At 36.2% G+C, this 12,664-nt stretch overlaps 2 protein-coding genes across 11 annotated transcripts in view; both read right to left on the reverse strand.

The window, feature by feature from the left end:
• Positions 1-6,070: 6,070 nt before the first annotated feature.
• LOC145824637 (uncharacterized) lies at positions 6,071-8,989 on the reverse strand. Of its 4 annotated transcripts, XR_014366476.1 has the most exons (6): positions 8,722-8,989; positions 8,531-8,638; positions 8,386-8,449; positions 8,227-8,273; positions 7,998-8,079; positions 6,102-6,532 (listed from the first exon to the last, which is right to left on the reverse strand). XR_014366476.1 is itself a non-coding variant. In XM_082924897.1 (5 exons), exons 1-4 carry the CDS (start codon positions 8,964-8,966, stop codon positions 8,022-8,024), a joined length of 414 nt encoding a protein of 137 aa, XP_082781023.1. In that variant the 5' UTR covers positions 8,967-8,989; the 3' UTR covers positions 6,077-6,532; positions 7,998-8,021. The 4 variants fall into 4 exon arrangements, 3 of the variants coding, with proteins under 3 accessions (XP_082781024.1, XP_082781023.1, XP_082781022.1); XM_082924897.1 differs by lacking the exon at positions 8,531-8,638 and having other exon boundaries at positions 6,077-6,532; XM_082924896.1 differs by lacking the exon at positions 8,531-8,638 and having other exon boundaries at positions 7,998-8,094; positions 8,178-8,273.
• Positions 8,990-9,098: 109 nt separating this feature from the next.
• The window catches only part of LOC114295933 (uncharacterized), a 34,786-nt gene continuing 31,220 nt past the window's right edge, over positions 9,099-12,664 (reverse strand). For 4 of the 7 annotated variants that reach the window (XM_082924902.1, XM_082924901.1, XM_082924899.1 and 1 more), the window contains one exon: positions 9,099-12,658. In XM_082924902.1, the coding sequence (XP_082781028.1) occupies positions 12,329-12,658 (330 nt within the window). In that variant the 3' untranslated portion in view covers positions 9,099-12,328. The remainder of the gene's footprint in view (positions 12,659-12,664) is intronic. The other 3 variants (XR_014366477.1, XR_014366479.1, XR_014366478.1) reach the window with 2 other exon arrangements.

A 12,664-nucleotide genomic window follows, 5' to 3' on the forward strand; every position in this document is an offset into this window, starting at 1 on the left:
TTTTGTATTTGCTCAAATCTGGCCTAGTTCTAACATCGGGCCTTCATGATCTGTCCAAACCCGATCCAAAAAAATAATTATAAATCCTGAACTCACCCATCGGGCTATATGTTAAAAAAGAGTTAAATCATTCCATAAGTAAATTCAATCACACATTATATTTCTTAAATAAATATATTGACATCATTATAAATTGAAGGATTTTGTGTATAAATTGAAGGATTTCTTAAATAAATTCAATCACACATCACCATAAATGTGAGTTTCAATAAAATCAACAAAAACAAAATCTAGATCCTAACAAAAAAATATATATATATTAATGTGTTATAAATAAATAAATAATTTAACAGCGCGCTGGCCAGGCTGGGCTGGATTGAAAGTATAAATTCCAAGCCCAGCCCATTAATGTTTCAGGCTAAAAATGTTGGTCCAGCCTAGCCTCATGGGTTAAAACAACCTTCTTAAGCCCTAGAAAAATAAGGCTGAGCGGAGCAGGTTGGGCAGGCCAATGGGTCGATGTCCACCCCTAGTGCAGTTTACCTTTTTATTGTTCAAATATAAGTAGAGACTTTCTCTATAAACTTGGGAGAAATTGCAACATTAACGTGGTTAAAGTTAACAAGAAAAAGTCGTTTATATCCTCTTTCGTCTTCTCTTACATTATTCTTGCATATATATATATATAATTTTAAGGGATTGGCTTCCCTCTAGTCCGTGATCGGTCTGGAGGGTGCTATTGGGCCCGTGGGGGCCCACCACGAGTCCCGTTTTGATAATCCAAACCCTTCGATGTAAAGAACTCGTCGAGTATTATATGCCTGTGAACAATCACATTGATCGAATATCAATAGTTACTTTATCGGATCAGATTTCTGTCAACCGTTTATTTTTCACCGTTCATTTTTTTTATATACAAAACTAATTTGATCACGTAGCTATCGATATCCGATCAACGCGATGTTTTACAGATATATAGTACTCGACGAGTTCTACACATTCAACGGTTGTTTGACCACTCGAGGGGTCGATTGTGCGCTCGAGCGAAGATGCAATCCTTTGAAAAGTTTCACTCACCTGCAAAAATACTAGGAGCTGTATTTTTATGCTCGAGCGTAGATCCTTGTTGTGAAACACGCGTTTTAGTCAGACCGCTCGAGCGGCCATTCCTGCGCTCGAGTGGAGATTGCGATTCTGTTTGCTATAAATCTGCGATTAAGTCAGTTTCTAGGGTACGGCTTCCAGATCTTCTTTTTGGGTATTAGGGTTTTCATCTAGAGTTTCTTTGCTTATTTCCTTTGATATCTATAAGAGTTTATATCATGAATTGAGTAGATTATATCAAACGGGGTTATTTTATTTATTCAATACAAAAGAAAGAGTTGTTCTTCAGTGGATTCTATGGAATTTGGGCCTGAAGTTTTGGTGGATTCTGGAGTGGCTCATTGTCGTGGATTTGACATCGGCGTTATAGATTCAACGTTGGACAAAACAATTCCGAGGTGAAAACGGTGGTGGAAGAGGCACATTGGGATCAGTTCAATTTGGGCATGGATTCACTTGGTAATTGAGAGTACACTTGTGTAATTTCTTTTTGTCTTCTTAGTGGATTGTTTTGTAGCTTTGGCCTGTGGTTTTTTATCACAATTGGAAGCGCTCCAATTGTGATTTTTCCACGTTGAATCGTTGTGTCGATTTGTCTTTAATTGTTTGATTGGGATTGTTATTTACTTATTAAAATTGATACATACTCACAAATAAACATCTCGGGAATTTTTAGATTTTTCAATTGGTTTTCGACTCCAAGCTTTCTGTTACGGATGGTGGTGAGGTTCAGTTTTCTACTTTGTTGTATCTAAATTTAATTGAGAAAAAAGAAAAAAAAAATGCATGAGAGAAAAAAAATAATTAATTACCTTGCACATAATTGCACTGTAGAAATTATAGAATAATGTACAACTATAACTATTTTTAAATATGATAAATTTCACTTTATTCTCTTATCTTTTTGTCTATGTACAAATTACTCATCTCATTCAAAAATAACCACATAACCCTTTATGGTTTGTGAACCAAAATGAACCGTTAAATATACTTAACTGTAAATGTGAAACATATGCCAAATATAAAGAGATTATATACTCATTTTCAAAATTTAAGGAGCATATGGAATAAAGGATAAGGGGTTAAAGTGTATTTTGCTTCCAAAGCTAATAACAAAAATATTTGTAGTTTAGATACTTAGATTACTTATATATAAGAATATTTTAGTTTTTTTAATTAAATTTTTAATAGTATATTTCAGTTTACAAATTACAAAAGGACTATATGATTATGTTCAAATAAGAGGAGTACAATCTGCATATGGATCAAAATAAAATTTGGCCTTTCAAATAAAATGCATTATGGAGATTCCCAAAGGGTGATAATCATTGGAGGGAAACTATAATTGGGTTCGGTGGTGTGGTTACATTTTTCCTGAAGTTTAATTACCGTGTAGATAATTACATGGTGCATATTTTTTTCTATTGAACTCTAGGAAATTATTTTTTATTGAAGACCATGCTAAATGAATAATAATAAATAAATAAACAAAATAGTAATTTGGTGATAAATCTAATCTAAGGATGGTATAAGACATTAGGTCCAGTATATATTTTTTATTGGTGAGAGATCCACCCTTTGTGAAATAGTTTAGTGAGAAGTCCTTTTATTTGTTTTGAATGAAATTTTGTTTTCAATTTTGCCCCTTAATTTATCTGCATTTTGTGTCATTGTTCGACGCCCTGCTTCAATTTGTCTAGATGTAATCCAAGCGGGTTCAAGTGCTTGAAAAGCATATTTTCCGAAACAAATATGATTACCTCGATAAAATATTTCCTTCATTCTTCCTCTATGTTGTTTACGGAATCTAGTTCTTTTGGGGTTATAGTTTTTTTTTTTTGATCAGCAAAGAAAAATTTCATTAATCAATATGAAATTAAAGGTACAGGAAGATGAAATGCACTGAGAGAGATTCGGAAGGTACAAAATACCCCTACTACTGCTACTCGCAACCATACAACCAACCCCTTGGCCTCACGATTTTTTTTTTTTTTTTTTTTTTTTTTTAAACATAAAAGTTAAGAAGGACTTAACAGAAATTAAAATACATGATTCCCCCACAAAATCAACCCACCAAAAAACCCAAACAGCTCTAGCAATACCTCTAAACAACAAACTAAAAAAACTTTTCTAACAGCCAAGTTGCACTCCCAAGGCCAACCACCCACGCCTATGAAACTGAATATTTTATTCGCCTAAGTTCAATAGCCCAAGACCTACGCTGCTACACTGCTTCACACCCATGCTACTACACACCTGCTACACTGCTACACGCCCATGCTACACAGCTACAACACTACTACACTCCAGACAACACTGTTACACTCCCATGCTATTACACACCTGCTGCTGCACTCCCTACACCCACGCCTATGATGCTGCACTCCCAAGGCCATCCACCCACCTGAACACAGCTCATACACCACGCCAAGACAGCTCATACACAATGCTGCTGACCAACGCCAATGCTGCTGTCCACCCCACCGGAAAAACTCCATAGCCAACGACCAATGACCAAGGCCACACCACCGGAATCAACCAAGGCCACACCTCCATTGATTAACCCAAACTCACCCACGCCTCCTTGTCCAACCCCTTGCTGGCCAACTACTCCGAAATGTCCACCTCTGTGCCGACTCCTCCCTTCACACAACCGTTACAAAACTCGTAAGATGACGACCCAAACACCGATCAACCGTTGAGACACCTCCAAACATCTGGACGAAGATCACCCCTCAAACTCCCACTCGAAGAGGAGCGCTCGAATGAACACCAGACAGAACTATGGTAGAAGCAGAATGACACCTATGATACCCCAAACAAAGCATCGATACTACTACATAATTCTGAACCATAGTTCACCCCTCAAGCTCCGACTCGCGAAAGAGCGCACGAATGAAGATCCTAACCACATTTGGACGTCCTCGAGCCAGTCCAAACCAACCTCCTCCTCTATAATGACCCTTAATCCAGGCATTCCTAGATGATAACAACACACCACAACTCCGCAGCAGCCCACAAAGCATACCAAGGTGGGAAAATAATGGGGGAAATCAAGTTTATTAAAGGAAATTAACAAACAAACACAAGAAAGAACTGGGCCAGCCAACCACCATAGCCGAAGGCGGCGGCCGGCCGGCCCAAAATGAGGCCCGGGGAGGAGGTTTTCAGAGAGAGAAAGAGAGGTTTTTAGAGGTAATAATTGGATATATGAGGCGATCCTTAAGAGTATATCACAGTTGTAGTTGATGGTCTTTTTCTAAATTCCATCTCTTCTACAAAATCGGATGTGAGAGTTTCTCATCCAGGTCCTTGTGAATAAAAAAGGATTCAAAATATTTAATTTGAATTAAGATATACATATTTAATGAATAACAAATTCAAAGGGATTTTTTTTTTAGGGTCCCTGATATTAAGATTTTACAGCATAAAGGACATCTAATATTTTCATAATGTCTACGGTCTCTCAACATCGATCCAAAGAAATTTCGATCCCAGAAAAATTCTGTCCAGAAAAATTCCCAGAATTTCTCTAGACTTCTCCAGAGAAATTATGGACTTCCCAAAGAATTTCTCTGGGTTCAAACCAGAGAAAATTGAAATGTCTATGGCTTTGTTCACAAATTTCTGTGTTTGTTCACAATTTTAAACCATAGAAAATTATTTTAACCAAACCAGAGAAATTTTAAACAAACCCCTCTTTTTATGACAAGGTAATATTCCTTGAAAGATGTAAGCCCTTGGGGCTATTTTTTATTTGAGACATGAAATTGTTTTGTAATAGTATCACTTTAGATTTAGGCTTAAGAGTTATGAATGTGTAATGCATGTGATTTATTTTGTACATCTTACTTGATGAAATGAAGAATACGAAAAGAAGATTTACTTTCATTATGAATATCAGAGAATATTGAATATTATGTTGGCTTCCGCATGTATGAATTGAATGAATATCTAATAGAGGAATTAAAGTGAATTTTTAATGTTAATCGGATCTATAGAAATTGGGCCGTTACAATGGGGTTTGCGGGTTTGCTTAATTGATTGTTTTTCTCCATTGTGGGACACTTGTTGAGTTCATAGTATTGGATTTGTTTATCGTAAATTCAGTTAGGTTATTGATTGTATAATATTGAATCTCAACAACTTACCCTCCCAAAATATATATATATATATATATTAATAATATCTCATTGCTTATTGTGGGTTTTCTTCTCTTTTTTTTTCAATATTGTGAGTAATATGTGCCATCTGTTTTGATTGAATTTCTAGACCCGCTGGATCTGCCACTGTGCACAATGTTTTGAGTATTTTCAGCTATGTTAGTTTACTTTGGTAGTAGTTTTTAATTGTGTTTTATTTGACTTGTCCTTGCATAGCAGTTTAAAGCTTTGCATCAGTTGCAATTTTTATGGTTCAATTGAGCCAAATTTCTTCTAAATTGGTTGTTGGTGAGTTAGCCTAACTACTACAAAAAATGCTAAACTGGTTGTTGGTGAGTTAGAGTACCTACTACAAAAAAACTAAACGATCTCAACTTTTAACCATAATAGTATTTATCAATCTCAATTTTTCACATTACAAAAAGCGTGATCTATGCAAGTGTGATGGTTTGTCCTTATTTTCCATCACTTTCTAACTGTGATAGTCAACTAAAAACACAGATCAAAATTTTAAAGTATGATTAATATTCTTATTAAGTTCTCAGTGTTTTCTATAAAACTCTGATCATATTTAAAACATACATCTCAGTTTTTCAAGAAGTGTAATTGTAAATGGCAAAAGGTCCCAATTTTTCTACATAATTGATCATTTCTAAAACATACATCTCAATTTTTTGAAAGTACGATTGTAAATGGCAAAAAATCTCAATTTTTCTACATAACTGATCATTTCTAAAGCATACATCTCAATTTTTCAAGAAGTACGATTGTAAATGGCAAAAGATCGCATTTTTTAAAAAGTGTGATTATAAATGGCAAAAGATTTCAGTTTTTGAATAAAACTGTGATCATTTCTAAAACATACATCTCAATTAGTGTCATTGTAAATGACAACAGATCTCCATTCTAATTTAACTATGATTGGTATTTGATAAAAATCTCAGACTTTCTAAAATTTAAAAACATGATTGTTTACATTTGAAAAAAAAAACAAATATTTTCCTAGTAAATCAAAGCATTAGACTTTAATTACACAAACTGAATTCAATTTTCAAATATCTGCTGCTACATACATAGTAGTTCTATCAACAAAAAATGAATCATTCCTACAACAAAACAAAGTTTGATTGAGCAAAGAAAAATTAAGGAACCTATGGACTACTATAAGCAACCTTCAATTTGGCGACGTCGTTATGCAAGTAGTGCCACCACTTTTCTCTCCCGCCATCTTTCTATATATTTCCCTCCAAATTCCCTCTTGAACCCTACAAATTAACACCCAAAATGCTTCAATAAAAAATCAAATTAAAGTGAATTAAAGCTAAACAAGAAAAATGATTTGAGAAAAGAACAGGGGCAAAAATCACAAAACAAAGATACAACACCAACCATCAAATATGATGATAGGGACATATAGCACAAACAATTCCTTAAATTCAATACAACAAGAAAAATTACGTAATCCTAATTGTTAAAAAACACCAATATTATGGAGAGGATTAAATGAACTTAATAATGTTTCCCAAAAAGTCAGTCATTCCACAAATAGCATCATATAACTATACCTGAGATCAAGCTTGTCAAAAATAGAGAATAAGAATGGACTACAAAGCCAAAAAGAGTCAAACATAACTCTCAAAAATTCGGAAGGATCAAAGGGAAAAAATATTTGGAGAGCAAAGAGGAAGTCCATATGTAAGCTAGCTAAACTAGCAGCATTTTTCTTGGAATTCCATTTGGCAATCAATAAATATTTTAGTAGAAAATAATAGGTAAATGGCTCTGTCACAAGCTCTAAACTAGAAAATACATCAAAATCCACAAACAAATTTCGTTACTACCATATGCAAAAAATTAAGAAATATGATATAGTTCAAGATTCTTTTAAAATAATTGGGTAAATTACACTGAATCTAGTTTCGTTACTACTATATGTAAAAAATTAAGAAATATGATATAGTCCAAGATTTTTTTTAAATAATTGGGTAAATTACACTGACCTATCTTTTGAGGCTTTTGACAAGATGGAGACATCCCCACAAGTTTAAATTACACTGACCTCTCTCTGCCACCTAATTACAAATCACAATCACCCCTCCATCATTGGTTTGAACCATCATACATCATTACCCAAGTCTTTAACCATCTCCAAACAAAACATTTTATGATTCTCACTCTACTCTCTGTCCTTACTCTAAACTCTCACCCACTAGCATATTTCTCTCCCACATATCTCAAGTTAGATCAATATTTCAAATCTACATTCCTTAGACTATTGCATCAAAATTTCAAATTTTGTATCACTAAGTCTAACATTCATAATTGCTAACAAACCGTGCTCATGCTAAAAATTTGAAAATTCAATATTCCATACCTACACATGTCCAAACTGTTGCACCAAAAAATACTTACAAAGAAATCTTGTTTAAAAGTAGAATTTTCATGTATCATTGAAAAAGTTCATGATATGAACTAGTTAATCACATGTTAAAACTAAACCATCAATTGGGGATCCATTACCATAACTTATGAAGAAAAGAAATGTGAATGGTTTCTACAATCCATTACAACAACAATATTTTTTTTAGGAGGTGATCTTATCCTTGCACCAAATGATAAAGTAATTACTAGACAGTTATTGATGGGAAATAATAATGAAACACAAAAGCCATTAATCAAGTAAAATAGAAGCTAAATTGTTTTTACTTTTCCCTTCTTTTTTATACTTACATATAGAAGATAATCACATGTTATCTAGGACGAAATTAATCCACTCCACACGCACTTCATCAAGTTCAGATTCCATGGAAGTCTTCTTCCCATTAAAGTACAAGAGATCATTAAGAACCAATTAGTAAATGAAAGATCATTCGTAAATAATTAGTAAACAACTACTAAAATTGATCTTATGTTTGTTTTGCTTAGGATGCTTTGATCTCTAATAAGGTCTTTCATGTACCTCATTACATAAAATCCACATTCCACGCTAGTCAGTTGTTGTGGGCACTACATACAAATAATGTGCTTTTTATTAGAAAACTACATATAACAATTATACTCAAGATGAATCATCATTAACATTAAATATATAGTTCAAAAATATATATATATTGATTACCTCAACTACTTGCCAAATTGGCTTTCTATTCATCCCTTTAGTTATTCCATAAATCCGAAGACCACTTTATAAAAAGAACAAAGATTAGTACATTATCATTAGAATAGCTCTATTGCAAAGAAATGTACAAAAGTAATAAACTTACATGTTTATTACAATTTTTAAACTTGTGTTGATTTCACCATGATAAAATGAATCAAGATGGTACACTATCATCAATGATAGATCAATGACTAATAATACCTAATGGCACCTAAAATTGAACAAACCACAAGTATGAGCTCAGCAAGTAATTATTTTTCAAACACATGAAATAAATAACACTACGACAATTACCCAATATTATAAGGAACAAATATTAGTTGGTCAGGCTTGGCATCATCTAATCTTCTAGCAATCAATGTTGATTTTGAATATCCACCAGTCTGACATTTACCACTAACGACATATGGGTTAACAAATGCAAATCTTCTGTCCAAATTCGCCGCTTTTAACACTTGATGGAAATCACTAATTAAAGAAGAAATAATTGTCATAAGAAACTTTGTAATTGATAAAAACCTCAGCTTCTCACAAACCATGTAATAATTTAGTCTTACCTTATGTACAATGTAAAAAATAAACTGATGTATTATTGATTGATATCTTATTGTTGTTTTTAGTACAAATGTGAGAGGCTCCTTATATAGGAGATATAGGTACTGATGTATTATTGATTGATATCTTATTGTTGTTTTTAGTACAAATGTGAGAGGCTCCTTATATAGGAGATATAGGTGTAGTAGGTGAAGTGGAGGTGGTAGTGGTGTAGGTGAAGTGGAGGTGGTAGTGGTGTAGTGGGTTAGGTTTAGTGGAGTAGGTGAGGTGAAGGTAAATTCTAACAGCCCCCCGCAAACTCAAGGAGGATAGAAACTAACCAACTTGAGTTTGGAGAGAGGAATAAAACAAGAAAATACATAAAAATAAAAAAGGATAGGAGACACTGTATGGTCGTGTCAGACCGTTGGTGAAGACACTGTATGGGGTGTCATAACGTTGTAGAGGACACTGTATGGTGGTGTCAGACCGATGTAGAAGACAGTTTATGGGGTCATGTCGGACCGTTGTAGAAGACAGTTTATGGGGTCATGTCGGACCGTTGTAGAAGACAGTTTATGGGGTCATGTCGGACCGTTGTAGAAGACAGTTTATGGGGTCATGTCGGACCGTTGTAGAAGACAATGTTGTGACAGTTTACGGAGTCTTGCTGGACCCTTGTAGAAACTAACCGGAATCTATGTCGGGACAGTTTACAGAGTCTTGTCGGACCCATAAAGGAGCTAACCGGAATCAATGTCGGGACAGTTTACAGAGTCTTGTCGGACCCATAAAGGAGCTAACCGGAATCAATGTCGGGACAGTTTACAGAGTCTTGTCGGACCCATAAAGGAGCTAACCGGAATCAATGTCGGGACAGTTTACAGAGTCTTGTCGGACCCATAAAAAGTTGCACCCTCAAAAGGTGTGCCCAATTTTGTCAAAAGGCGTGCCATCAAAAGGCGTGTCCACTTTGTCAAAAGATGTGCCATGAAAAGGCGTGCCAGTTTGTCGGGCGGCAAGAGGCGCGCGATACGCGTGGCTGCCTCGGCTATTTAACCAAGACGAAGGCTGAGGCTGAGGCATACCATTCTGAAACCTCTGAAACCAACCCTTCGCTGAAAAAACTCTGCCTCTGCGGAGAGAGAAACTGTGGAACTCTTTGTTGCCATTCTGTCACCAACCCTTCCGAACATTACCAGTCTGAAATTGCTATTTCGCTGAAACACTTAGCAATCCAAAAACATGGCCTCTTCTTCCCGTCCAGCTACCCAGAACCTGCTCACGCTCTTTCCAGAACTGAACGAGCCCACAAGAGAAATAACTGGTGCGGTGGCCAGTGAACCTCAACCAAACACCTCTGGTTTTGCTCCATTGAACTTTCCGATGCGGTCGGTGGAGCAAAAAATGGCGGTGCAAACTGATATTGAGGCTAATCAGTATACTCTGAAGTCATGCGTGGAAACCATGACGGCGGTCACAAATTTGTCGAACCGGCTGCAGAGTAGGACAAATGAGGTGCAGCATTTAAATTCCCAGCTGGCTCTGCTCCAACGCATGTATAAGGATGCGCGAGCAGAGATCAGTGTGCTAAAGGCAGAAAATAAGGAACTGAAGCGGAAGGCCACCGTGATGTTCCGATTTGGAGGGCCGCCATATGCTGCAGTGGAGGAGCAGGGAGTAGTTATCATGCCCAGTGGAGTGGGAAATATGGAGACAACACCGGCAAGGGCTGCACAGGACGGAGGCAAGAAGAAGAGACCTGCAGTAGAGTAGAGAGAAAAAATCCCACTGTTCCGATATGTGTTGGTTTTGATTGTTTGTTTGTTTGTTTTTTTTTTTTTTTTTTTTTTTTTTTTTTTTTTTGTGGGAAAATTGTGATCGGGGTTGATCCCTGAGATGAATAAAATATGGTTTGGTGTGCAAAGTTATATGGTATGAATGAAATTTGAAAAAAAAAGTAAAAATAATGTGAAAGAAAAATAAAGAAAGAAATAATAAGAATAAAGTTGAAATCAAAACGAAAGATAGGGGAAATAAGGAAAGTGGTTCACGGGGTTTATTGGCCCAGTTTTTTTTTATTTTTTTTATTTTTATTGTTATTTTATTTTTATTTTTTTTTTTAATAAAAAATTGAAGAGAAAAAGAAAAGAGAACCAACTATTGATGATGAAAAAGTGAGAACCAACCACGTGAGTGCAAAAGGTGAAGATGGGTTTAAAAAATAAAAATAAAAAAAAATTAGTGGATGATGGCATGCTATCAAATTGCAGATTTATGAGAACCAACCCACGTGGGTGGCTTTGGTTTTTTTTTTTTTTTTTAATAAAATAAAATAAAATAATAAAATAAAGAAAGTTTCATAAAAGGGATGCACATGGTTCTGAGGTGGTTCATAATAAGAATAAGAATAAACGGAAGTGAGAATAAAAGGGAAATATCGTGGGGGGCATGTGGGGGCATATGGGTTGATTATTATAGAGAGAGAGAGAGAGAGACCAGAGAAGACTTCTGCTTCATCTCCTTTCCCATCTGCCTCCACCTTCAGATTATCCTCAACTAAGCCATCCATTTCCCTCGTTCACAGCTCCTAATCGGAGGACCCTCTCAGACGAAGCTGAGACTCCCAAATGGAGACTGGAGTTGACGATGATTCCGGCGAGATTCTCCAAGACAAGTCCAGCAGAGGCGGGACGTGGGGGATGAAATGCCTCTCATCGGCAGGTAGAGTTGCGGCCCGGTGTCGTTGATCTTGTGATAAATCGACCTCCTCGGCAGTCCAGAACGATGCTGCGGCCTTCTTGTACATCTCCCAGATTTGTGGGTATTCGACTCTATCTCTCGCTTGTGGATCTCTCATGATGTTGATCTCTTGGGCTACCAGACTAGCCGAAGCACCAAAGACTGATTTCGAGTTCTGGAAAACCCTCTTTCCTGTTGCTGTGGCGCATACAATTGGGCATGTGGCTGCGACAGTGAGTATTGCAGTGTCGTTTACTCACATCATCAAGAGTGGTGAGCCTGCTTTCAGTGTGTTGGTGTCGAGGTTTCTCTTGGGGGAGATTGTGCATCCAGAGGTACATGAAGACAGTGATGAGACCTAGGCCTCTCTGATTTCGATGTTGATGATTGGATCGGATCGGATCGGAATGAAAGATCAGACTTTAGGACAGAGAAGAGTGAAGGTATGTGTAGAAAATTTTAGTGGATTAGGTTGAGGTCCGGCGGGCGGCCAAGGTGAGGTTGCCGCCCGCCGGGAAGCGAAAATAGTAGGTTCTAAACCTGCTCTGATACCATGTAAAAAATAAACTGATGTATTATTGATTGATATCTTATTGTTGTTTTTAGTACAAATGTGAGAGGCTCCTTATATAGGAGATATAGGTGTAGTAGGTGAAGTGGAGGTGGTAGTGGTGTAGGTGAAGTGGAGGTGGTAGTGGTGTAGTGGGTTAGGTTTAGTGGAGTAGGTGAGGTGAAGGTAAATTCTAACATACAACATGATGCATGTAATGGATAGCTCTTTCATTTGACATACATACTCCATGTCTACTCTTTGAAGTTGTACACCGATCTCCTCCCCAAATATGTCCTCTAGTGGAATGTTAATGGCTTCATCATACTTGAAATGCTCGACCAATGATTCAAAAGCATGGATGGACTCCAATTTTTTTTCAAAATCAATATTTTTTGAATTTCCCTAAGA

The sequence above is a fragment of the Camellia sinensis genome, chromosome 4 (genome assembly GCF_055761805.1).
Source record: "Camellia sinensis isolate YWXY chromosome 4, ASM5576180v1, whole genome shotgun sequence".
Taxonomy (NCBI): Eukaryota; Viridiplantae; Streptophyta; class Magnoliopsida; order Ericales; family Theaceae; genus Camellia; species Camellia sinensis.

What these genes read in the sequence shown, in the direction of transcription:
- LOC145824637 (XM_082924896.1), bottom strand. Translation starts at nt 8,966, where the DNA reads ATGGTTTGTGAGAAGCTGAGGTTTTTATCAATTACAAAGTTTCTTATG. An exon ending in TTTGTTCCTTATAATATTGG is followed by an intron (nt 8,450 to 8,721) that starts GTAATTGTCGTA and finishes CTTTTTATAAAG; the next exon opens with TGGTCTTCGGATTTATGGAA. An exon ending in GCATCCTAAGCAAAACAAAC is followed by an intron (nt 8,095 to 8,177) that starts ATAAGATCAATT and finishes GATCTCTTGTAC; the next exon opens with TTTAATGGGAAGAAGACTTC.